Genomic DNA, 24,689 nt, shown 5'->3' on the forward strand with positions numbered 1-24,689 from the left:
GACACAGCCCGCTCCCTCCCCCTCTGCCCTCAGAGTCCGTAATCTCTCATGCTAGAGAGGAACACAGCTGGAACGGACATTACTTGAAAAAAACATTTATTGTCCAATAGCTACACAGTTAAGGCCCTTTCTTCCCAGGACTGTTCCGTCCAGCGCAGCAGGTGGGCCCAGCTGCCCCCCCGCAGACACCCACGCGCTCTTGGCTCTGGGCCCCCATATTCTCATTACCATGTAACCCTCTCCCTGGCTGGAAGGGGCGGCCGGCCCCGGCAGCAGGTGCAGAGCAGGCTTCACTGATTTAAGAGTCAGAGACGTGGTTGATTTCGATGCGTTCGGTGGGGCATTTGCTAGCATTTGTTTTTCTGGACAACTGTGCTCTAAAATAAATCATAGTATTTAGATGAAATGAAGGTCAGGAACAGGAACCCCCTTGCGGTTCCAAAATTTCTGAGTAGATTGATTTGATTCAGAGTGGAGATGAGTTATCTCCCCTTTGGGCTGAAACCGGTGGACAGCGTGTGGTTTGCTGCCCTCCTGTGGCAGAGAAGGGATAAAAGGCTGTCGTTCCCCTTCAGACGCTACCGTGAGCCTCCATTTGTTGGACAGTTAGGGAGCTGCCCCCTGGCAACGTGGGGGGCGGGAGAGACCCACGGTGGTCTCCACATAGGGGGCCCGGGCTAGTGGAGTGACTGTTCACTGAACTGAGGCCCGAGGGCAACAACACGCACCTTGGCTCACACAGAAGGGCTGGGGACCCTTCCCTAAGCGGGCTGCCCGACAAAGGGGGCAGGTGGCCCGAGCTGAGGCCCCAGCGGCCCCTGGTGACTAGATCCGCTTCCCTCGTGAACAGAAACGAGAAGCGTAAAACCAGGCGCTGCTCCCCGCTCCTTCCTTCTTCCTTCTCCGCTCAGCGATGGTTACTTCTGCAAAAGCCTCTCCCTTCCCAACCCCTAACGTAGTCCTGCTCTGCTTCCTGTTAGGGTCCGCACGGTGTCCCCTCAGAATCCCTATGTTGAAGCCCTAAGCCCCGGGTATGTGGCGACAGGGCCTTTGAAGAGGTGAAAATGAGGCCGTTAGGTGGCCCTGATCCCATGTGACTGGTGTCCTTAGAAGAGGAGGAGATTTGGCCACAGACTCGTATAAAGAACAGGCTGTGCGCAAGCCAGAGAGCACGACCTCAGGAGAAGCTACCCTGCTGACACCTGCACCTGGGGCTTCCCGCCTCTGGAACGTCTGTCGTGTGAGCCACCGCGTGTGCAGCCCTAGCAAACGAATACACCTGCTAACAAAGTACTTAGCTCTAAAGGACGATTGCTGCACCTGAGGTGTTCAAGGACGGAACCACATGGGCTCCCTCCTGGGCCTGGCCACATGTTCTCTATTTGTCCAGAGGATCCGGAGATAAACACTGAGCAGCTGTCCTTTGTTTTCATTTAATCTTCATAGTGACCTATTTTATAGATGATAAAATTCTCAGAAGTTAACCTGCCCCGGGTCACCCACGTCGTGGGGAGAAGCAGGATCCAAACTCCATTCTGCCTCAAGTGCCACCTCTCTCTTTCTCAGGCTCAGGGCAGTTGACACAGGCACAGGGAAGGTCAGGGGACAGGGACCGGGACTGCGTGACTGTCTCGTGCAATGGACGGCCAACGCGAAAAGCTGGATCCATAAGCCGTGCTGATTCCTGCAATGGTGGTTTGTCTTCTTCCTTAACCCATCCCAAAAAAACTCAATTCCTCTGAAAACTCTCGAGTAGTCTCCATGAGGCAGGCAGTCTTATCACATCCACACACCACACTTATGCTGAAAGCTCTCTTTAACGAGTTTACCTGTCTGAACTGACAGACCAAGGGAGCTCGTGTACATTCTGGTCTTTGTCAACAGTGACTCCTAACCACACTGTTATTCTCTTTTTTTTTTCTGCAGTACGTGGGCCTCTCACTGTTGTGGCCTCTCCCATTGTGGATCACAGGCTCCGGACGCACAGGCTCAGCGGCCATGGCTCATGGGCCCAGCCGCTCTGCGGCATGTGGGATCTTCCCAGACCGGGGCACGAACCCGTGTCCCCTGCATCAGCAGGTGGACTCTCAACCACTGCACCACCAGGGAAGCTCCCACACTGTTATTCTTTCAAAATACATTTTATTAGTGGCACATGGAATTTAAAGTGAAGCAATTTCTTTCCAGAGAGAAGGTAAGCCCTGACAGACTAAAAAATTGAGCAGATATGTCACAGCAAAAATACCATTTCCAGTGTAAAGAGGTTAACAGGAATACTCTCCACCAAGGAAATGCCTTTGTTCACCATGCTGACCACAGTGGACACTTGGTTCAGCTGGGGGAACCCACAACACCGGACAGTCATGGACGCCACTAAGTCAGGGTCATCCTGACACTGACTGGCCCTTCCCTGTCGTAGTAGAGGCGGAGAGGTCACAATCCCCATCGCTCATCATGGGGACCCGGGGGTCTGGGAGGTGGAGGATGGCTGGGGGGAAACACGAGGTGAGCAGGCTCGTGTGTGAGCCTGAGAAAACCCTCAGACTTGGAAGGCCTCCAGAATCTCCATGACGACCCTTCATCAGCAGATTAGAGCCAGGGGTTACCAGAGCGTTCTTTTAAAGCATCTGGAAACATGCCTATGTTAGTAAGTCAGAGAAGATCTGCACTTTCTTAAAAAAATCAGTTTCTCTCTCAGAGATACTCCTACCTAACGTTCTTCTGGCTCAGAACGAGCTCTGCACCGTTCACGTGCAACATTCACCAATCTGTTAGCTCTGCTGCCCTGTCTCCCCACCTCGTCCCAGCACTGGGTCCTGCCCCAGAGCGCTGCTCTCCTCCGGGCCCCCCGCACCCTCGCGCCTACAGCCTCTGTCACTGCAGTGGGTCCCCCAATTCCAAAAGGCACTCCCTGCACTGAGGCCGTTTCTGTCCTGTTAAGATCATGCTGTTTCTCCTTTCTAACCTCAGATCATGGGGAGTATTCACGAGGAAGGCTCAGCGAGTTTGTCATCTTCACTAGTCTTATTTGATCCTAACACGGGCATGTCGCACATCACTTCGGAATCTGTCCCCAACCAAACACTGATCGAGGTAACAAAACGAGTGACAGACTGCAGAATTTTCCATTTCTACATCTAATCGATTAAGCGAAGTCTTAGCTTCTAGAATACAGCTTCCGGGGCTTAGGGCAGGTCAGTGATGCTGGTGTCGCCAAGAGCAACTCCAGTGTACAGCTTGCCGTCCTTTGCGGCCCCCCAGGGCATGGATGTGGAGGTCCACTTCACCGCCCAGTCTCCTGCTTTGTTGACCAAGATGACACCGCCTACACCTTTGACCTTTGACTTCATATAACCCAACGACGCGTCAGCGGCCTCTTCTAACGTCTTTCCTGAAAACAATGAGAGGTTGAGAAACAACACAAGTTACTGAAAGGAACCTGATGGGAAAATAATTTACAGCATGAAAAACCAAAGCGTCTTAACAAAGATTCTTAGTAAGTGATTTCTATTTCAATGTCTCAAACAAGGACTCTCACCCTACAAGGCCCTCCCTGCGCTGGATGAAGCTGCCTTTTCTCCCACACGCAGGCTCAGAGTCTCTCTACTGCCCCCAGGAGGCAGAAGGCAACCAGTATTCCAAATGCTCTTCTTTCCTGACCCTAACAGAAGGGGGGTTAACCTGAAAGCAACGTCGGCAGCAAACAAGAAAGGGTTTCCCAACCTTCTCCGTCGATGTATACACAGCTCCTGTCCCCTCCCAGTCAGACGTGGACAAAATAACCTTGTTCCACGTACCCTGTTCCACGTGGAAGAGGGTGAGTCTGGCCAGATTCACCTTCAGGATGCTCTCTCCGTGCCCTGTTGTTGAAATGGCTCCAATATCATTGTCAGCATAACCTCCAGATCCTGCTCGAGGAAGGGAATTGTTTCTAACTGAGCGGCAACCGTCAAGAAATTCACACACATATTACAAGTCTAACGCTACATAAATATTAAACGCCAAGGTGCACTAGTGAGCGCCATGTGAATAATACCCTGAGATGGGGATGGAGGGCACGTCGGGGCGGGGGGGGGCAGGCCTCGCCTTCCCAGAGCAGCGACACCAGGGCAGCCCCTCCTCTGCCCCCAGCACATCCACCCAGCGCGCAGGGTAAGACATATCCACCCCGCCCCTCCCCCCACCCCTGGGAATTAAGATAATGTGCTCCGCCGAGGTTAATGCGAAGAACACTTCGACGTGCAATATCTCGTAGTGGTGGTGTGTTGCTCTCATGCCACTCAGATCTAATAACTGCAAAGTTAAATTCTCAGCTTTCTTAGTTTGCTCATTTGAGCCCATGCCTGGGAAAAGGTTTCGTGTACTTAACCCTTTGGGAATAGTCTGCAGATCCTGAGACGGATTAGACAGAAGACAGAGGCACCGGGGGTGCTGCGGCGACTTCAGGACCCCAACTCCACCTCCCTCCCAAGCCCTCCACGCCCCCTCCCCAAAACACAGCATCTAGGAAACAGGTGCCTGCTGGACATGCCACCTTCTCCACGTGTCCTGGGCAACCCCCTCCAACCCACCGCCACTCCCAGAAATTCTAAAGCTGCCACCAGGAGGAGGAGGAAATGAAGGAAGAAAGAAGTGGGCGTGGGGGTGAAGCGAAGACCAGAGAACGAGGACGAGAGGATGGGGGAGGGCAGGGGCAGGGGCAGTGATCATCTGTCCAGCCCACCTATACACGGCGTGTCCCCGACGCGGCCCAGCATCTTGTTGACGATGCCCCCCGTCGAGGTCGCGTAAGCCACATTTCCTCGGCAGTCCACGGCAACGGCACCCACGGTCCCCAAGTTTCTGCCAAAAAACCAACAAAGAGTGGCTGAAGATGAGACACTCCCACAGGTGACAGGGTAGCTTAATACACTTCTATGTTAATGGCACATGGGACACACTTTGATTCCAGCATTCCCCACTCATGGAAACGGCAAAGAAAGCCTGTTTGCTTTACATTCTACATGTCAGTTAGACTGCTGGACATACTTTTAGCCCTCAGCTCTAAGGGTCCATCCAATCCCAGCACCACCATTTTCTAGCTGGGTGATTGAGTTAAGTTTTATCGTCTCATTTTTCCCATCTATAAAACGGGGATACAAATAATTGAGTGCATCTCAAACTTTCATGTGCATCAGCATCCCTTGGATCCTCAGCACCCCCATCCAGAGACCCCGAGTTGGCAGGTACAGGATGGGACCCAGCATCGTGTACTTCTGACAACCACCTGGGTGACGCTGCTGCTGCCTGTCCGCACACCCCTTTGCCCGTTTCATGGGGCTTGCTATAAAGACGAAATAAGCTGACTTTTTCTCTAACATTTTATTATAAATTTGCAAGTAAAAAAAGTTGAAGCAATTGTATGCTAACAGCCGTATACCCACCACCCCGATTCTACAGTGAACTGTATTTCAGGCACTGTTCTACATGCTGGGACACAGCAGAAAACTAAATGGACCAAGGACCTTCTCCCACAGAGCTTGCATTTGGGGCACAGGGTGACAGAGCAATAAAGAATGTCAGGCTTTACTGAACAGCAATAAACTATAGCCTATAGCTGCACGTGGGACACGTGATGGTGGAGAGGTGCTGCTTTCTAAGGGCCTCTCTGAAGGAGTGAGGGTAAGCCATGCTGATTGCTGGGGAAGAAATTCCTGAAGCAGGACACGCTTGCCAAGTTCAAGGAACTTCAAGGAGGCCACTGTGGCTGGAGAGAATAAAGCCAGGGAGAGCGTGCAGCAGGGTCAGAGGGACGGCCAGCAGGCAGACCGTGAGGCTTTGACAAGTGGGGTGACTGTACATCCTGGTTTCCCAGGCCCGTCCTGACTTAGGCCTGTTGTCCCGGCTTAATTAATAGTGCCCCTTTCACTCTCAAAACCAAGCTCCAGTTTGAATACTGAATCACATGCTCATCCATCCTACTTACAGGCCATTGGAAGGGCGTTTAGTCTGAGTGAGGTGGGAAGACGCTGGAGAGTTTGAACCGAGAAGTGTCACGAGATGAGTTAAGTTTAAAAAATAACCATTCTTACCACCATGCCCATCAGCGGCACGGCTAACATGAAACGGACACGGTATCAAGTACGGGCACGGAGGTGCGGGGACCGCGACCCTCACTCACTGCTGCCGGGCATGTGGACTGGCACGGCCACTTTGGGAGGCCACCCACGGGGCCTCCTAAAGCCGGCTCAGCCATTTTATCCCCATATTTCTGTCCAACAGAAACGTGGAGGTAAGTTCACCATGGAAGTGAACAGAATGTTCTCAGCAGCACCACTTGTAATAACCGCAAAGTGCAAATGACACAAACATCCGCCCAAGTAAATAACTTGGGACACACTATGCTTCAGTGAAGGTGGACTCCGCTACGCACGACAGACAGATCTCAGAAACGTAAGAAGAGGCACCCAAAAGCACGTACTACACAATCCCACTCAGATGAAGTTCAAAAACAGGCATCCCTAGCCCACGGTGCTGGAAGCCGGGCAGGCGGTTTCCTTGTGGGGAGGGCAGTGACGGAGGGGGGTGCGTCGGGCTGTATGCCGATTCCAGGTGTGTCCACCCTGTGAAAGCTCATCCAGGGCTCCATATATGATCTATGCACCCGGAGTGTGTGCTATACTTCTACACAGAGTCATCTTAGGAAAACTGTTCTGGCTATTGTGTGTGGACTGAGGGAGATGAGAGAGGAAACAGAGACCCCCTCAAGAGGCTTGAGAGGCAGTGGTTTGTGTCGGGGTGTTTCCAGAGGAGAGGGTGGGAAGGAGGCTGGACCTGGGACATTTTGAAGGCAGAGCTGACAGAATTTGCAGGTGGACCAGATGTGAGAGAGAGAAATATAAGGCAGAAATTGAAAGGATGCAAGAAACATTTATTGAAAGGTAGAAGACTGGGAAGACATTTTTTGCTTTGTGGTGTGTGTGGAGTGGGGTTGGGTAGGGAAACAAGTTTAGTTTTGGACAAAAGCTTGAGGTATCTGTTAGGCAATCACATGGAGAGGCTAAATTGGAGCTAGAGATGTAGCCTGGCATTCAAAGGACTAGAAAGAGAAAGCTGGTATCCTATTAGAAGGAAACGGGAACCCTATCTCCTATCACTCACAAAAGCCAACCCAGATAGCTAAGGACCTAAATATAAAACACAGAATTCTTCAAGGAAATCTAGGCAGCTGTATGTCTCAGGGAGGGGATGGCTCCTAAGTTTCTCGTCTTACAAACTACCCAAGAAGAGGGAGAGTACTACTGATCACAGAAAACGTTCAAGTGGCAAAAATACCATAAGCAAAGTAAAAGCAAATAAAAACAACAGATTTGGGAATTTTTTTTAGCAGAGAAGATAGCCTTAAGATTGATAGGAAGGGGACAAAACAACTAAAGAGAAAAAATGATCACAGGACAAAAAAGGCAAATTCCCGGAAAAGAATGACCCACAAACAAATGCAAAGTATCCAAGCTGGCGGTTGTCAGGGAGGAGCAACGGCAGTGACGCGAGCCCCTCCCGCCACATAAGGAAAGAGGGACCCTGTCACTGCCGGTGGCAGCCCCCCAACACGTACAAGGAAGGGGCTGAGGCACAAATACAAAGGCAAGTGGAGGCCCACGTCCATGTAATACTTAGAAATAATAAAGATGCTCTATCCTCTTACCGTGATAAATGTATCTTGAGAAATACTGTAGAGCTATGGCTTTCATTCGACTGAAAGCTGACAAACTACCAGTGATGACAATTTAATCATTCACATGCACATTTGTATCCTTTGTTGATCAGCTGGTGATGGCTGGATGAGTGGGGAAAAAAAACCCACACAGACACATATACAATCATAAATTATGATGTATTTATTCCATAAAATTAATTTTCATTGCCTTCATCTCAAGGGGCATTGATCATGTTCTTATGATCAACATTTCCATGTAACATGCATTCTACTGACAATGTCACAAATAACACAACTTTTCTTTTCTTTTCTTTTTTTTGTGGTACGCGGGCCTCTCACTGTTGTGGCCTCTCCCGTTGTGGAGCACAGGCTCCAGACGCGCAGGCTCAGTGGCCATGGCTCACGGGCCCAGCCACTCCGCGGCATGTGGGATCCTCCCGGACCAGGGCACGAATCCGTGTCCCCTGCATCGGCAGGCAGACTCTCAACCACTGCGCCACCAGGGAAGCCCGACACAACTTTTCTTGAGCGATGCAGTTCTGAGGAAGTTTTTAATTAATTGTAAGTTGGAGAAGCTTCACTCTGCTGAGGCAGTAGCGTTGGAACTATATCTAAACCTCTTAAAGCAATACTTAGCGTTGGAAATGAATCCTGATGTTTACCGCGCTCAAGTGTTACATGGGGTTACGTTTGATAAACTGTTATCACAGAAGATTTTACGAAATAGTTTAATTTGACCATTTAAATCACCATCACTTACTATAGTCATTTTTGTCATCTCTTAAGCAGTGTTTAAATCAATGCAGAGTATCTTAAATTCTTCTTTCCAATTTCATTGCTGGTATATTACAAAGAAAATTGAAAATAGCAGTATGTTGCTCGATTTTGTTCAAATCTCTCTACAAATGATACTTATACTTCGATTTTATAATGAACAGAAAAACAGCCTCTAAAGAAACTGGTTTCAGGATCATCTGTACATGAATCTTCTCCTTCAAGTTAGGCAAATAGTTTTGTTTCCTTTGTTTCAGTTTCCTTATATTTTCTGCAGATGTCATTTTTCTTGCATATTTCCCATGCACTTTTGGCTTTGTTTCTCTAAATTAAAAAAAATTTTTTAATCCTTTAAAAAATGTAATAGCCAAGCTTAGATTTTTTTTTTAAAGCTTCTGCTAAGCTTATCAATGGAGAGGAATAGTTCAGACTAAGTAACTGTAGACAGTGCAAATTCAAAATTAATTTCACTTCCTCTCAAAGTCCGAGATTTGTTCTTTAAGGAACTTCTGAGATTTTTGCTGAACTCTTCTTATCTAAATTCGATTTCATTACTTCAACAGCATTTAGTTGGAATTCCCGCCACGTCTCTGAGGTCTGTTGTAAGGTCAGATGTGAGTCTAATTAAGCTGTTCCACCTTCGGCCACATCGAGTCTCTTGCAGTGGACCCTCCACTGTCTCACAGCATCGTCAGTATTGGTGCAGCTGAGGGCGTGTCTCCTAGAAACAAATTCACGGTGAGCTGGCCGTGTCACACAGAATACTTCTGGACTCTTGGCCAAAGTTCGTGCTTACATACCTTTTATTTACCTACCATGTTAGCTCCATTATCACGGGCTTCCCTTTTTTTTTTTTTTTTTTTTTTTTTTGTGGTATGCGGGCCTCTCACTGTTGTGGCCTCTCCCGTTGCGGAGCACAGGCTCCGGACGCGCAGGCCCAGCGGCCATGGCTCACGGGCCCAGCCGCTCCGCGGCATATGGGATCCTCCCAGACCAGGGCACGAACCCGTATCCCCTGCATCGGCAGGCGGACTCTCAACCACTGCGCCACCAGGGAGGCCCGGGCTTCCCTTTTAACTGTTAGTTTTTCAACATGTTTTCTGATCATGGTACACTCTAGTTGAACTGAGTTTTTTAAACTTCATGTATGATTGCATGTCTTGCTTTATTACCCATTAAACTAACCTATTTGAATTCTCTCTCCTAGATACTTATCATTAGGGTTTTTTCCTAATTACGTTTTGGCATTTTATCAAAGCTTGAAATAATTTTTATTAACCCTAGAAATTTCCCATTGTTTTCCGTAAACATTGTGTTGATGGGGTCATGGAAAGTACCATTACACTTGTCCAAATATTATTATTCTTTCAAGAACATTACATCTATGTTTTCTATCTTTGTCTTTTCTGGTTATCAACTGTCTATTGTTTATTCAGCCTTTTCCCAGCGCTTCTAATAATTGCACGTGTCCTTTTTTGGTGTATGATTACATCAAATTGCTTTATGATGAGCAATTAAATCTTCCTTTAGTAAAGAACATGAAGTTGTCGGGATTTCATCTGAATTGTTCAAGTTGTGGATTTGGTGAGAATACTATTCCTACTAATTTTCATTGTTTTGATAAGTAATTAAATCTTCATTGAACAAAGAATCTGTAATGTTTTCTTTGTGAATTTTATGTGGGTCATCCTGGAAGAAGACTGCTTACTTTTTTTTTTCTTTAATTTTTATTCATTTATTTATTTTTTGGCTGCATTGGGTCTTTGTTGCTGCTTGTGGGCTTTCTTAGTTGCAGCGAGCAGGGCTTCTCTTCATTTTGGTGCGCAGGCTTCTCATTGTGGTGGCTTCTCTCGGTCTGGAGCACAGGCTCTAGGCGCATGGGCTTTAGTAGTTGTGGCGTGTCGGTTCAGCAGGTGTGGCTCGCGGGCTCTGAGCTCAGGCTCAGTAGTTGTTGCGCACGGGCTTAGTTGTTCCGTGGCATGTGGGATCTTCCCGGACCAGGGATCGAACCTGTGTCCCCTTCATTGGCAGGTGGATTCTTAACCACTGAGCCACCAGGGAAGTCTAAGAGTGCTTACTTTTAAAGCAGACTGTTTCTTTGAAGATATTTTACTTCTTTTTTTCCTTTTAGCTTTTTTTTCTTTTGTGAATTCCACTTTAGTATTCTTTTTCTATCAAAATTTTGACTTGTACACATTTTCAGTAATCTAGGAATTAGAAAGTGAAATGTAACTATACTGAGAGTGTACAAAATTAGAATATATTTTCATCAAAATTAAGGGCAAATCCCCCAAAAAAGAATAAAAGTAATTTGCAGATATAATTTCAAAAGTTAGTTTTTTCCTAAAATTTACAAACTTATTAATATTAAAGTCTAAATATCAACTATAATTAATGAATATAACATTTTAAATAAAAATTACTTAAAAGTTAAAAATTTCAACATTAAAAAAAATTTAACTCAATCTTAAGTATTTTTATAAGAATAAAACCATACATAAGTCTAATATTCAGTGTCCATTTAGTTGCCAACATAAAGAATTGGTTCCTCATGCAGGTTCTGTCTACACCTGTGATGTCCAATACAGCAGCCACTGTCTGCATGTGGCTACTGAGCACTGGAAATGCAGGCAGTCTACAGTGAGACAAGCTGTCAGTGTAAAATACACGGCAGATTTGGAAGATCTAGCATGAAAAGGTGTAAAATATCTCATAAATAAATTCTTACATTGATTACATGTTGAAATGATAATATTTGGGGTATATTGGGTTAAATATATTATTAATTTCACTCGTTTCTTTTTACTTTTTTTTAACGTGGCTACTAGAAAATGTTAAATTACATATATGGCTCTCAGATTTCTATTGGACAGTGCTGGTCTAGACCTACATATCTACAAATTTAAGAGTAACAGGAATCAGCCCTCACGTGCAAGTCTTGCAGATATCGTACTAATTCATGAATAACTCCAGAACCACAAACTGAAACATGGAGAAAGAAGAAGGACACTGTGCACTACTGGGAAACAACACTTGGTTATGCAAGAATTTGTTTGACAAATTATTGTCTTTTTCTCTTACCTAAGTCCTTCTGCTGTTCAAGTCTTCCCCACACTCCAAAACAGCGTCTATTTCTGATGTCAGCAGTGGCATATTCCACAAACCTTTTGACTCAGGTGGTCTTTACTTCCAAGACATAGAGCAAGAGATGCAGAGAAGCACTTCCCTGGGGGCTGAATGATATTTGTCACAAGAGCGGATGATGAGGGTTATGGGTAATGCTGTGTCACTGCTGAGTGACAGAGATGTCCCATGGATCTGCAATAAACCAACTGTTTTGTGTAACTGTGATATGAGGGTCCTCTAAAGTGCAGGGCCCAGGGCAGGAGCCCCTCTTGCTTATATTGAAGAGCAGTACTGGCTGGTGGAGATGTGTGTTGTTGCAGAATTTTTGGAAAGCGATGTGGCAACATCTATGGAAATGTACATGAACCACTGATAAAGCGACGCCATTCCTGTGACTTTAGTCTATAGACACGACAGCACACTCAGTAGAGATTGTCAACAGCTGCCAACATGTGGCCAATCTTGTGAAACAGATTCCTAACCTGGGACACACTAGAACTGCCTGGGGAACGTTTTTCTAATGGACTTGCCTGGCCTCTCCGCCTCAGCTCCACTCAATTAGATTTTTTTTTTGGCCATGCCATGCGTCATGCAGGATCTTAGTTCCTCAACCAGGGATCGAACCCACGCCCCCTGCAGTGGAAGCCTGGAGTCTTAACCACTGGACCATGAGGGAAGTCCCTAAATTAGATTCTTTAGGGAAGGGGCTCAGACATGTAGATTTTGAAAAAGCTCCCTAAGTGATACTAAAGTACACCTCTGGTTAAACATTACAAATCTAAAGGGGTATGTGGAGTTAATAGATTATATTCCATTATAAACCTCCAGGCCACATTCAAATTTTATTTTTCAAATTTTTCTTTAAATTAAGGTCCTTTTATTTGGTATTTTTGAATTGGTAACACAGAAAACCATAATTCAGAACACATGATTAATTCACTTATAAGGGCTGTACTGATTTCTCTGCCCTGTGAAAGGGTGCCTAAGTAAGTTCATAGGGTGGTCTACATCACAGAGAACCTGTGCAGTGTACCGAAGATAACAAACTGATCAAGAAGTATGCAGGTAATTAATACCTTAACACACGGCATTCATCTATTAAATCATGTTGGAGAAGGAACTCTTAGCTGAATTTGAGTTACTATTCATAGCAGTAATAAATGAGGTTAAATTTCAGAGTCAAAAGAGCAGTTTTCCCATTACTTAGTGTGAACTATTTTGTACAAAAACTGAAACTACCAAGTGATATTTGACTTTTTTGTGTGTGTGTGGTACGCAGGCCTCTCACTGTTGTGGCCTCTCCTGTTGCGGAGCACAGGCTCCGGACGCGCAGGCTCAGCGGCCATGGCTCATGGGCCCAGCCGCTCCGCGGCACGTGGGATCTTCCCGGACCGGGGCACGAACCCTTGTCCCCTGCATCGGCAGGCGGACTCTCAACCACTGCGCCACCAGGGAAGCCCAATATTTATGTTATTTAAGAAACATGGATAACCAGACATGAGTCAAACTTTCACATTTGAATAAGTCGCAAAAATGTGAGCCACAGACGATACTTACTTTTGATAGTCTGATTTCTGAGCACCTTTCTCATGCTTTTCGTTTTCTAGACGTTTTTTGTTTCTTTCTGTAACCAGCTGTTCTCCAGGAATTGTTGGAATCCCACTGGCTGCTGCAAATTTTGCTGCACCTTGGTCAGTCAGAAAGCAATGAGGTGTCTTGAGGCAGAAAGAAATGGGAAAATAGTTAGTTTTGTGAAAAAGTTAAAATCTTTTCAACTGTTCCTACTGTGTGGAAATAATTATTCTCTCTGGGTACAAAGCCTCAAAAATGCAAATTTCACTGGCTTGCTTTTCTGAATGTTGAAAAAAGCCTAGCTCTCTGAGTTTTTGTATTTTCAGAAAAACCCAGATGATGGAATATTACTAGGAATTCAACTTACATATGATCTTAAATTTAGAGAATTTAATCCATTTTTATTTCATACATGTTATTTATTGATCTACATATTTATGTATATAGGTATATATTTATTTGCTGCACCGCACAGCTCGCAGGATCTTAGTTTCCCAACCAGGGATCAAACCTGGGCCCCCTGCACTGGAAGCGTGGAGTCCTAACCACTGGATCGCCAGGGAATTCCCCCATATATGTTATTTAAACAGTTGGTCTGTTCAGTGTGTATGTGTTGTGTTACATGTGTTGAAAGCAGGCTGAAGAAAATACAGGAAGATAACAGGAAAACATTAAGATAATGTGAAATGTAATCACTGGTTAAGTGGTCATGAGTCAAATTACATCAACAGAGTCAGAATCTTGGTTTCCTTGAGAAACTTAAATAACATTGTTTTTGTTCTTTCATACAATTTCAGGAGAACAGTGATCTCAAGTATTTCCCTACAAGTCAGAACCCTTTTAGTCACTGAAGTGCAGCAGTGACAATTCCTTAGGAAAAGGGTGCTTTAGCCCCACATACCTTTTCCATAACAAGCCGTGCAATTTTAATGGGATTTGCGACACAGCGGATAGCAGACACCGCTCCTGCAGACAGGTCTTTCCCATTCATGATACTTGCATCCATTTCAACTTCACCATTTTCGTTCAAGACCGATCCACAACCTAAAATCAAAAGGAAGCCGAAAAGCAAGAATTAAGAATTTAGAAATGGCCTCAGAGTTTCCCCTAAGCTGCCTACTTTAATTCATCCTCTACTCCACTGTCAAAGGAACGTTTTTAAAAACACAAATCTGACTTGATACCCCATGACCTACACAATAAACGGTATGAAGCCCTTCCTGATCTGGCCTCTGACTTACTTTTCTAGCTTCATCTCTTCTTGGCAACATTTTACTGAAATATTAGGTTTCCCTGAATGTACCATTAGCTCTCATTACTCTGTTCTCTTTACCACTAGCAACTTTTCTCCAACTTTCTCTGCCTAGATAACACTTGTAAGCCTAGCTATTCTTAAACTCTATGTGACTCAGTTTCCTCAGAGGGATAAGAACAAAGCTCAAGAATATTTAAAGGAGTATAAAAATATCCAGCAACTAACAAGTGTTTGGTATCTAATAAGAAATTAACAGGCTCACAAAGAAACAGGAAAATATGACACATAATGAGGAGGAACAGCAACAAAAAAATCAATTAATAGCAACAGACTCAGAAATGACATAAATGATAGAATTATTAGACAAAAATGTTAAAACGGCTGTCATACGTACCAGAACATGGAAGAAAATATGAAAAGGACCCAGAGAGAACTTCTAGAGACGAAAAAAGAAGTCTGAAATGAAAAATAACTGGATAGGATTAACACCAAATTAGACACTGCACAAAAGATGAATGAACTTGAAGACACAGTAAACAAAAAGACTGAAAAAAAATTGAACAGAGTTTATCACTGAGCTCAGGGACAGTTTCAAGTGGCCCAGTATATGTGTAATTGGAGTCCCCAAAAGGAGAGGTGAGATAGAGGGACAAAAAAATTTAAGGAAATGATGAATTTTCAAATTTGGTGAATACTATAAATTCACAGATCCGAAAGCACAACAAACTCCAAGGAAAAGAAACATGAACAAAACTACACTCAGGCACATCATGATCAAACAGCTTAGTGCTAATGAGAAAGAGAAAATCTTAAAAGCAGCCAGAGAAAGACACATTAGGTACAGAGGAAAAAAGAAAAACGATTTGTCAGAAACAATGCAAACCAGAAGACAGAGGAGCAAGATCTTTGAAGCCCTCAAAGAAAAAAAAAACTGTCAAGTTGGAATTCTACACCCAGTAAAAACATCTTTCAAAAACCCAAAACAGGGCTTCCCTGGTGGCGCAGTGGTTGAGAGTCCGCCTGCCGATGCAGGGGACACGGGTTCGTGCCCCGGTCCGGGAGGATCCCACATGCCGCGGACCGGCTGGGCCCGTGAGCCATGGCCGCTGAGCCTGCGCGTCCAGAGCCTGTGCTCCGCAACGGGAGAGGCCACAACAGTGAGAGGCCCGCGTACCGCAAAAAACAAACAAACAAACAAAAAAAAACCAAAACAAAGACGTTTATAGACATAACAAAAGTTAAAAAAAAGTCATCAATAGCAGATATGCAATATAAGAAATGTTAAAGGAAGTCTTTCAGGCAGAAGGAAAATGATAGCAAAGAGCCATCAGGATTCCCCCAAAGAATGAACACTGGATATGGCTAATATGTGGATAAACAGAAATACCTTTTCCCTTTATTTTTACAATATCTTTAAAATATAACTGTTTAAAGGAAAAATAATAACAATGCATTAGGCAACTTATACACGTAAGTAAAACATATGACAACAGTAGTACAAAGGCTAGGAAAGGGGAAACAGGTGTATGCTGTACAAGGTTCTTAGAGTATGCACGAAGTGTGATATTACTTAAGGTAGACTGTGACAAGCGAGAGATATACTATAAACCCTAAAACAACCTTTAAAAAAAGAAGTCGAGCTACTAGGCCAACAAAGGAGATAACATGGAATTATGAACATTCAATTATTCCAAAAGAAGGCAGAAAAAAGCAGAAAAACGGGAAATGGAACAATGAACAGACTGGACAAATAGAAAACAAACAGCAAGATCACAAATTTATGCCTAACCATATCAATGATCACATTAAATGTAAATGGTCTAAACACCCCAATAAAAAGCAGAGATTGTCAGGACTTCCCTGGTGGTCCAGTGGTAAAGAATCCGCCTTACAACGCAGGGGACGCGGTTCGATCCCTGGTCAGGGAACTAAGATCCCTGAGAAGAGAAAACCCACATGCCACAACTAGAGAGAAGCCTGCACACAATGATGAGCCCGCGTGCTGCAACGAAAGATCCTGCATGCCTCAGTGAAGATCCTGAGTGCCACAGCTAAGACCTGATGCAGCCAAAAATAAAAAACAAAATAAATTAAAAAAAAATAAATCTTAAAAAAAGCAGAGACTGTCAAATTGTACAAAAAGATAGGACACAATTACATGCTGCCAATAAAAAAAAAATCTACTTTAAATATAAAGATGCAAATAGGTTAAAAGTAAAAATGGACAAATTATAGCATGCCAAAATGAATCAAATGAAAACTGGAGGCAAAGTATACTTCACAATAAGGAACGTTAAATAATAATAAGGACATTAAGTAATGATATAGGGGTCAGTTCACCAAGAAGACAACAATCTATATGCTAAACAACAGTTTCGAAATACATGAAGCAAACACTGACAGAACTCAAAGGAGAGATAGACGAATCCAGTTACAATTAAAGACTTCAATACTCCTCTCTCATTAATCAGAAATGGACAATCAAGATACAGAAGGTATGAACATTACCAGTGAACTTGACCTTACTGAGATTTATAGATTTTTCCATCCAACAACAGCAGAGTACATATATATATATATATATATATATATATATATTTTTTTTTTTTTTTTTTTTTTTTTTTTTGCGGTACATGGGCCTCTCACTGCTGTGGCCTCTCCCGTTGCGGAGCGCAGGCTCCGGACGCGCAGGCCCAGCGGCCACAGCTCACAGGCCCAGCCGCTCTGCGGCATGTGGGATCTTCCTGGACCGGGGCACGAACCCGTGTCCCCTGCATCGGCAGGCGGACTCTCAACCACTGCGCCACCAGGGAAGCCCAAGTACATATTCTTTTTAAGTGCAAATGGCCAAGGTAGAACACATTCTGAGCCAAAAACCAAACCTTACGAAGTTTAAAAGAATGCAAATCACACAAAGTATGTCCTCTGATCATAACAGAATTAAACTAAAAATCATTAACAGAGAGATATTTAGAAAATCCACAAATATTTGGAAATTAAGCATCACACTTCTAAATAACCCATGATTCAGTGAGGAAGTCACAAGGAAAATTAGAACACATTTTGAACAGAATGAAAATTAAGACAACCTGTAAAAACATGTAAAAATCAAAGCAGTGCTAGAGTAAAATTTTAAACATTAAATGCTTGTATTAGAAAAGAATAGTCTCAAGTTAATGATCTAACAGGAAAAGAACAGTAAATTATTTCCAAAGCAAGCTGAATGAATAAAGGAAACAATAAAGATAAATCAATGAAATTCAGAACAGAAAAAGAGCAAAAGAAAAAACAGAAAATGGGACTTCCCTGGTGGCACAGTGGTTAAGAATCCGCCTGCCAATGCAGAGGACATGGGTTCGATCCCTGGTCCAGGAAGATCCCACATACCGCGGAGCAACTAAGCCCATGTACCACAGCTACCGAGCCTGTGCTCTAGAGTCTGTGAGCCACAACTACTGAGCCCGTGTGCTGCAATTACTGAAGCCCAAGCGCCTAGGGCCCATGCTCTGCAACGAGAAGCCACTGCAACAAAAAGCCTGCGTACCGCAACGAAGAGTAGCCCCTGCTTGCTGCAACTAGAGAAAGCCCACACAGCAACAAAGACCCAACACAGCCGCAAACAAACAAATAAATAAATAAGAAAAGAAAAAAACAGAAAAATTCACCAAATCCACCCCCCAAAACTAAAACTAGTTCTTTGAAAAGAACAATAAACTTGATAAACTCTAGACTAACAAAGAAAAAAAAGACACATTACAAAAATCAGGAATGAAAGAGGGGACCTCTCTACAGACCATACAGACATCAAAAGCATAACACAGAAATGTTGCAAATTCAGCAACTTAAACCAAATAGAAACATTTCTTGAAGGACAACTGACAAAACTCACTCAAAGAAGAAATAGATAACCTGAATAGTGCCATGCCTATTAAAGAATTTCATTTCTTAAAAACTTTCCATCAAAACAAACAAAAAACCAATCTACCAAATATTTACAAAGAAATAATAGCAACCTTATACAAACTTCGAGAAAAACAGAACAGGAGGGAACACTTTCCAACTCATCATATGAAGCCAGCATCACCTTCATTTCAAAACCAGACAGACGTTATAAGAAAATAAAACTATAGACCAGCATCTCTCATGAACACTGATGCAAAATCCTCAAGAAAACACCATCGAATCAAACCCAGCATTTACATGTGTAAAAAATAACATGTCACAACAAAGTGGTGTTAATCCCAGAGAAGAAAACCTGGTTCAAAATTCAATCAATCAATATTCACCATATCAACAGACAAAAGAAAAACCACATAGTCATCTCAATAGATGCAGCAAAAGGATTTGATAAAATTCAACATCCACAGATGATTTAAAATCTCAAAAAACTAAGAATAAGGGAACTTCTCAACCTGGTAAAGGGCACTTATAAAACCCTACCACCAACATCGTGCTTAACGGTGAAAGACAGTGCCTTCCCCCTAAGACTGGGAAAAATGCAAGAATTTCTGCTCTAACCACTCCTATTCAACATAATATTGGATGGCCCAGGCAATGTTAGAAAAGAAAGAAAAGGCATAAAGTTTGGAAAAGAAGAAATAAAATGTTCTCTATTTGCAGCTGACTTTACTAGAAGTTACAGTAAGCAAGACAGTGTGGTGTTGGTGAAAGAATTTGAAAAATAGATCAATGGAACAGAATAGAAAGTCCAAAACAGATCCACACAAATATATAAACTGATCTTTGACAAAGGAGGTGTGATACTTTGATTTATCATAAATACATATTTTGGTCTTCGTCCAGGTACCTGGTTCACAGCTGCCAAACCCTTTGGAATTTCCTAAGGGATCAGAACAATGGGAGCATCTTTTGTTATAATATTTGGTTTTTTGCCCTCAGTTCCTGAAACCACTTCAGATCCATACAGGTGAACTGGGTGTCCTGTTATTCATAACAAGCAGTTTTCAACCAAAACCAAATTTATGTTAATGAGGTAACTTTTGAAAACCCCCTAAAGGTGGGGGGCTAGTTGCCAGCGGAACCAACCAGGATTGAAGGGCTGGAACTTTTAGTCCCACCCCCTGATTTCTGGGGAGGGGAGGACTGGAGATTGAATCAATCACCAACTGCCAAGGATTTAATCGATAACGCCTATGTAATGAAGCCAAATTTTGTGTAAGTGTTGATGAGCACAGAACAGAGGCAAGGGGACAGAACAGTTACTAAATATCTGATGACTAATTGGTTAAGATTTCCTGAAATTCTTTTCTCTGACAGATGTCAGGTAGGTGGTGTAATTCCCTAGAAGCGTTTTAATCCCTAGATCTTAGGTTTTCTACTTCAAAATAAAGAGGAAATGAGTGTCTTCCAGCAAGTTACTTAAACTTTTTGTGCCTTAGTTTTCTCATCTGAGAAATGAGCCTGATAATAATTACACCTAACTCATAGGACTATGGTGCAGATTAAATGAGTTAATCACGCAAGTTTCTTAGACCACTGTTTGGTACATAGTAGACACTCATGGTAGCTATGATGATTATTACTCTAAAAAAGGACTGATTTGAGTGAAAGAAGCCAAACACAAAAGAATACACTCTTTGTGATTGCATTTATATGAAATTCTAGAGAATGCAAATTTATGACAAAAGCAGATCAGTGGATGCCTGGTGCTGGGGCCGGGAGGGGGGGATTAACTGCAAAGTGGCAGGAAGGAATGTTTGGGGGTGACGGAAATTTTAACACCTTGGTTGTAGTGTGGTTACACAGGTATGTACATTTTTCAAAACCTAAAATGGGTACAGTTTATGGTATGCAGTAAAGAAAGGGCACGTGTGGGACTGGGTGGGACTGGGGATCAGAGTAGCAAGCTGCCTTTGAGAAGGCAAAAGCACTAGTGAAGCAGATTAAAGCTCTGGGCGTCTCCCAAGCAGGGCTACCATTTGAGTTAGATGTGTCTGTGACTCTGGTAGGTATAGGGCAGGCACTGTGGCAGAGAAAACAGAAGGGGAGAGTGCTCCTGGGATTTTGGTCTCAGCTCTGGAAGGGGGCAGGAACCCCACGTACTGCCCCTAGAGCAGTGGTGTACACAGAGCTCCAGGTGGAGCCTCTCAGGAAGGATGAACTGCAGCAGCCAGCGGGCTGAACTCAGAGCCCTTTGGCTGGTTGTTACTCCTGGTCCCTGGCCGCTAACCCCTTGCACTGACAGCTGGGCTGTTCTAAAGAGATTAACCCTATGGCTCTGAAAACAGGAAGTTGAAGGGTGGATGATTAACGAGTGGGCCTTTGTGGGGTCAGGATGTGTGGAGGTGACATTTGGGTTTGCCTGCAAGAGACTGAGGCAATCCTCACTGTCTTCCATGTCCTGGCTCATAAGGCACTGACACCCCCTGGCAATCAGGAAGCTGATGCCCTAGCTTGGGTTCAATCCCTAGCAACTGACCCTTCAGGAGATACAGCAGATTGGATGCATGGAAAGAGTGGCCACCACAGAGCTCGGGTGGGGCGGCATATTGCCAAAGATGTCCGGTTGCCCTTGAAATACAGTGACTTGGTTAATGCAATAACAGCATGTCCTGTGTGTTGTAAACAATGCCCATGGCAACTGCCAAAGGAGTCTGAGGCCACCCACCAGAGTTCCTAACTGGTAAGGGATTGGCAAACTGACTATACTGGCCTCCTCCCTCTGAGACAGGGTTCTAACATTCCCTGGTTTGTGTGGACTCCACATCTGGCTTAACCCAAGCTTTCCCCTGTCCCCATGTAAACAGGCCGCCACTGTTAGGGGATTAGAGAAGCTAAGTACCGTGTAGGGGTACCCTCATCAAATAGATAGTGACTGGGGTCACATTTCAAAGACTGTGGATTGTGATATGCAAGACTGGGCAAAAGAACATGGCACCGAATGGAGGTTCTATCTCCTCTATAACCCACAAGCAGCAGGGCTGAGAGAAAGGAAAAATGGAATATTAAAGCAGTACCTTAAATTACTAACAGATAAAGCCACTGTGGCTGGGGGTACTGAAGTACTGTCCAAGGCTTTCATACATCTGAATGGTCAACGAGTAGGGCTGTTGCCCCATATCCCAGACTGGGGACCCCTACGGAAGCACCGATACCAAAAAAGTATGTCAGGAAACAGCCGCTGCCCTGACTTTCACCATGGATCAACGTGCTACAGTGCTGAGAACACCAAACTGCATCACACCTGGGAAAGGAGATTATCTCCTGGAATTTGCACTGGGACACTCTAACAGAATGGGTGAGGGGAACTACTCAATCTCCACTGGGTTCCTGTTGGCCTGCCCCAAGCTGGGCCCGTTGAAATGCATTATACCTGGAATGGGATGCGCACCACTGGAAAAGAGGAGAAGGTGAGGGTTCTGGTCTCACGTATCCTGCCACCAGTCCATCTCCTCAAGCCTGACAGCACTACCTCCCCCGGCTAACATGTATGGTATATAAAACCAGGTCAAATTCCTAAGGCTGCTGACTTCCCTCTCCTCAAGGCCAGGTGGGCATGTTCTGTTTCCCACTGGAATGACCTTTTGGCTGCTGTCTTTGAGCCCTCCATGGGCCTGGAGAGCACATGACAGCACACACAGAGCCTCCTACTAAATGCACTCACCAAGCCTTGAATGACAACCAACAAAGCCTGTTCTTCCAGCGCACTGACATGTCTCTAAGGAGACAAGCTCTCCTCCAAAACAGAAAGGCCTTGGCCATTATTACTGCCTTGCAAAGAGGCACCCAGGCCATTATATCCAAATAGGATGCTGTGCGCTCATACGCGATGAGTCTGTTAATGTGTTGCCTTTATTAAATCACAGGACACAAGTGAATGCTCTGAGTGATCTGGCTCCCAGCCTAGGGGACTTAGTAACAATGGTCTGAATCATGAGGCTCTCAGTGGAGAAAGGTATCCGTGATCTGGGGAATTATTGTCTTAACCCGTGTTTTCTTCTGTATGTGCCCGATGCTGTGGCATCTGCCTCCAATGCAGCCAGACAGCCGCCAAATGAGCCACCCGTTATTGCCCGCTCAGGGCACACTGTGGAAGAGAAAGTGTGTGAGATTGTAAGAGCCGGTCACGAGGGGTGGAGCGCTGGGGCAATCGGAGTCCCCTCACCCCTTCCTCTTTCCTCGGAGTGTGCTCTCCGCTTGTCTTCTTGCACCAGAAGCTGCCCAGGACACAGCCTTGAGATGTGGTGTTGAGACCATCTGGATGGTATATGTGACTGAGCCCAGATAAGGCTACGATATAAACTTTTAAGATTCTGGTTAGCATGGACAGAGGTCTACTTATCCTGCAAGGCAAGCCTCTTGTGTAAGTTCCCACGCTTATTAAACCTGCCACCTACCAATCTGGAGAGGTCTGCCTTTTCCCGTGGTCTCTCCCTGCCCTCCCTGTATGGGGGACCGATTCAAATTATACCCTGAAGCTCCCAAGGTTGCCACCCAACAGTAGTCTACCCTCTTCCCCCACAAAAAGATGTAATAAAAAAAGCCTCTTGGGGCTCCCCTGGTGGTGCAGTGGTTGAGAGTCCGCCCGCCGATGCAGGGGACATGGGTTCGTGCCCCGGTCCGGGAAGATCCCACATGCCGCGGAGCCATGGCCGCTGAGCCTGCACATCCGGAGCCTGTGCTCCGCAATGGGAGAGGCCACAACAGTGAGAGGCCCGCGTACCGCAAACAAACAAACAAACAAACAAACAAACCCTCTTGGTATGTGAATTCTAGAAAGCAGATTAAAGAAAAAAGGGGGAATAATGAATTTTAAAATTCTTTAGAGCAACTTGGTCAACAGGTAAAGAGAGAAAAACTAAATCTTTTCAGCATATTAGATTTTACCATAAAGCTGAAGAGATTCATTGACACTTTAGAGAGGTTCTATTTATCTTGGGGTAGAAGCTTAACCCGGTTTGGCATCAGTTACCAGTTGCAGTGCAAATTTACCTGCGTTGAACTCGGGATCATCTTCCAGGACGGTCACGGCTCCTTCCACAGCGTCAACTGCGCTCCCTCCCTCCTTGAGGATGTTGTAACCCACGGTGGCGGCTTTGACGATGCCCTGGAGCACCCGCTCCTTGCGGTCCTTGGAGATATTGCTGCCTCCGCCACCGTGGACCACGACGACGGCGGGGTTCATGGCGACGGATTCTAGGGATCAGGAAGACGAAAGCGTCTTTTCAAGCGGGTCCAAGAAAACCGCACTGGGGCTTAAGTCTCCCGTCGGGGACAAGGTCCAATTTCTACGCAGGGAGGGGAAAGCCCTCAGAGTTTACAGCCTCAGGCAAATTCCTGAGACCCAGGGAGTACGGAGGACAGAAGCGGCTGGGTTTGAACGCTGCAAGAAAAGCCCAGAGCGCCCGCCCCCGGCCCGGGGCACCTGCCGACTTCGCGGGGGCGGTGGGATGCTCTGCGCCCCAGAGCCAGCGCACCCTCCTCGCCCACTGACATCGGGCTTCCGTTTCCCCGGGTAACCCGGTTCCTGTCCCGTGCTGGGCCCCCGGCCGGGATGGCATCTGGGGTCGCAGCTCCAGCCTTCCTCCCCGGCCCCACGTCGGGCCTCGGTTTCCCTGGGACTTGTCCCCGGCTCCCACCCCCGCCGCGGGGCCAGGGGCGGCCTGAGGGCTGGATCTCGCCAGTGCCCTCCCGCCTCCAGCCCCCGGCACCGGGGAGTGTGCCTTTCGGGGTCTCGGGTGGCGACTCCCTCAGGGCCGTCGACTTACCGAGGACGCCGCAGGAGGCGGACGCCGGGGCTTCGAGCTTGGCCGAACCGCCCGGTCGGCCTCGGAACCTGCACAGTCCACTCTCTCCAGTCGAAGACCCTCTGGAAACGGCTGTGCTCGCAACCTCTCTGCCGGCAACGGCTCTGCGCCTGTGCACGAGGGCGGGGCAGCGCGCCGCGGAGAATTACCGTAAAGCCCCAACGCGCCGCCGCGGCGCAACCCCGCTGCCGGCCTCGCCACTGCAGATCCGACTCTCGCCGCCCGGCTCCTAGGACAGGTGCTGTGCTGGCCTTCTGTGCACGCGAGCTTCCTAGTGGGATGCGGGGAACTCCTCCTCCTCCTCACGAGGCGGAGGGGTGGTGTTGATGGCGACATACAAGAAGTGATGTGCCGCGGTTTTGTAACTGAAAACTGAAAAGCACCGCTGCACGCACTGAAGTCCTTCCTCTGCCCGAGATGTTTCGCAGACTTGCTAGTCATTCTCTTCCTTTTAATTGTGTCTCCCCGTAACGTTTGGTAAAGAACAGAAAGATAACCT

General features: G+C 45.7%; 1 protein-coding gene across 1 annotated transcript; it reads right to left on the bottom strand.

Annotated features, from left to right (window-relative positions):
* Positions 1-1,929: 1,929 nt before the first annotated feature.
* On the bottom strand, positions 1,930-24,287 carry ASRGL1 (asparaginase and isoaspartyl peptidase 1). Its single transcript, XM_082628807.1, has 7 exons — positions 24,152-24,287; positions 23,376-23,579; positions 14,070-14,212; positions 13,154-13,311; positions 4,724-4,842; positions 3,798-3,908; positions 1,930-3,391 (listed from the first exon to the last, which is right to left on the bottom strand). Exons 2-7 carry the CDS (start codon positions 23,566-23,568, stop codon positions 3,186-3,188), a joined length of 930 nt encoding a protein of 309 aa, XP_082484933.1. The 5' UTR covers positions 23,569-23,579; positions 24,152-24,287; the 3' UTR covers positions 1,930-3,185.
* Between the last annotated feature and the right edge of the window lie 402 nt (positions 24,288-24,689).

Source organism: Mesoplodon mirus (assembly GCF_964341445.2).
Source record: "Mesoplodon mirus genome assembly, chromosome: 7".
Classification (NCBI taxonomy): Eukaryota; Metazoa; Chordata; class Mammalia; order Artiodactyla; family Ziphiidae; genus Mesoplodon; species Mesoplodon mirus.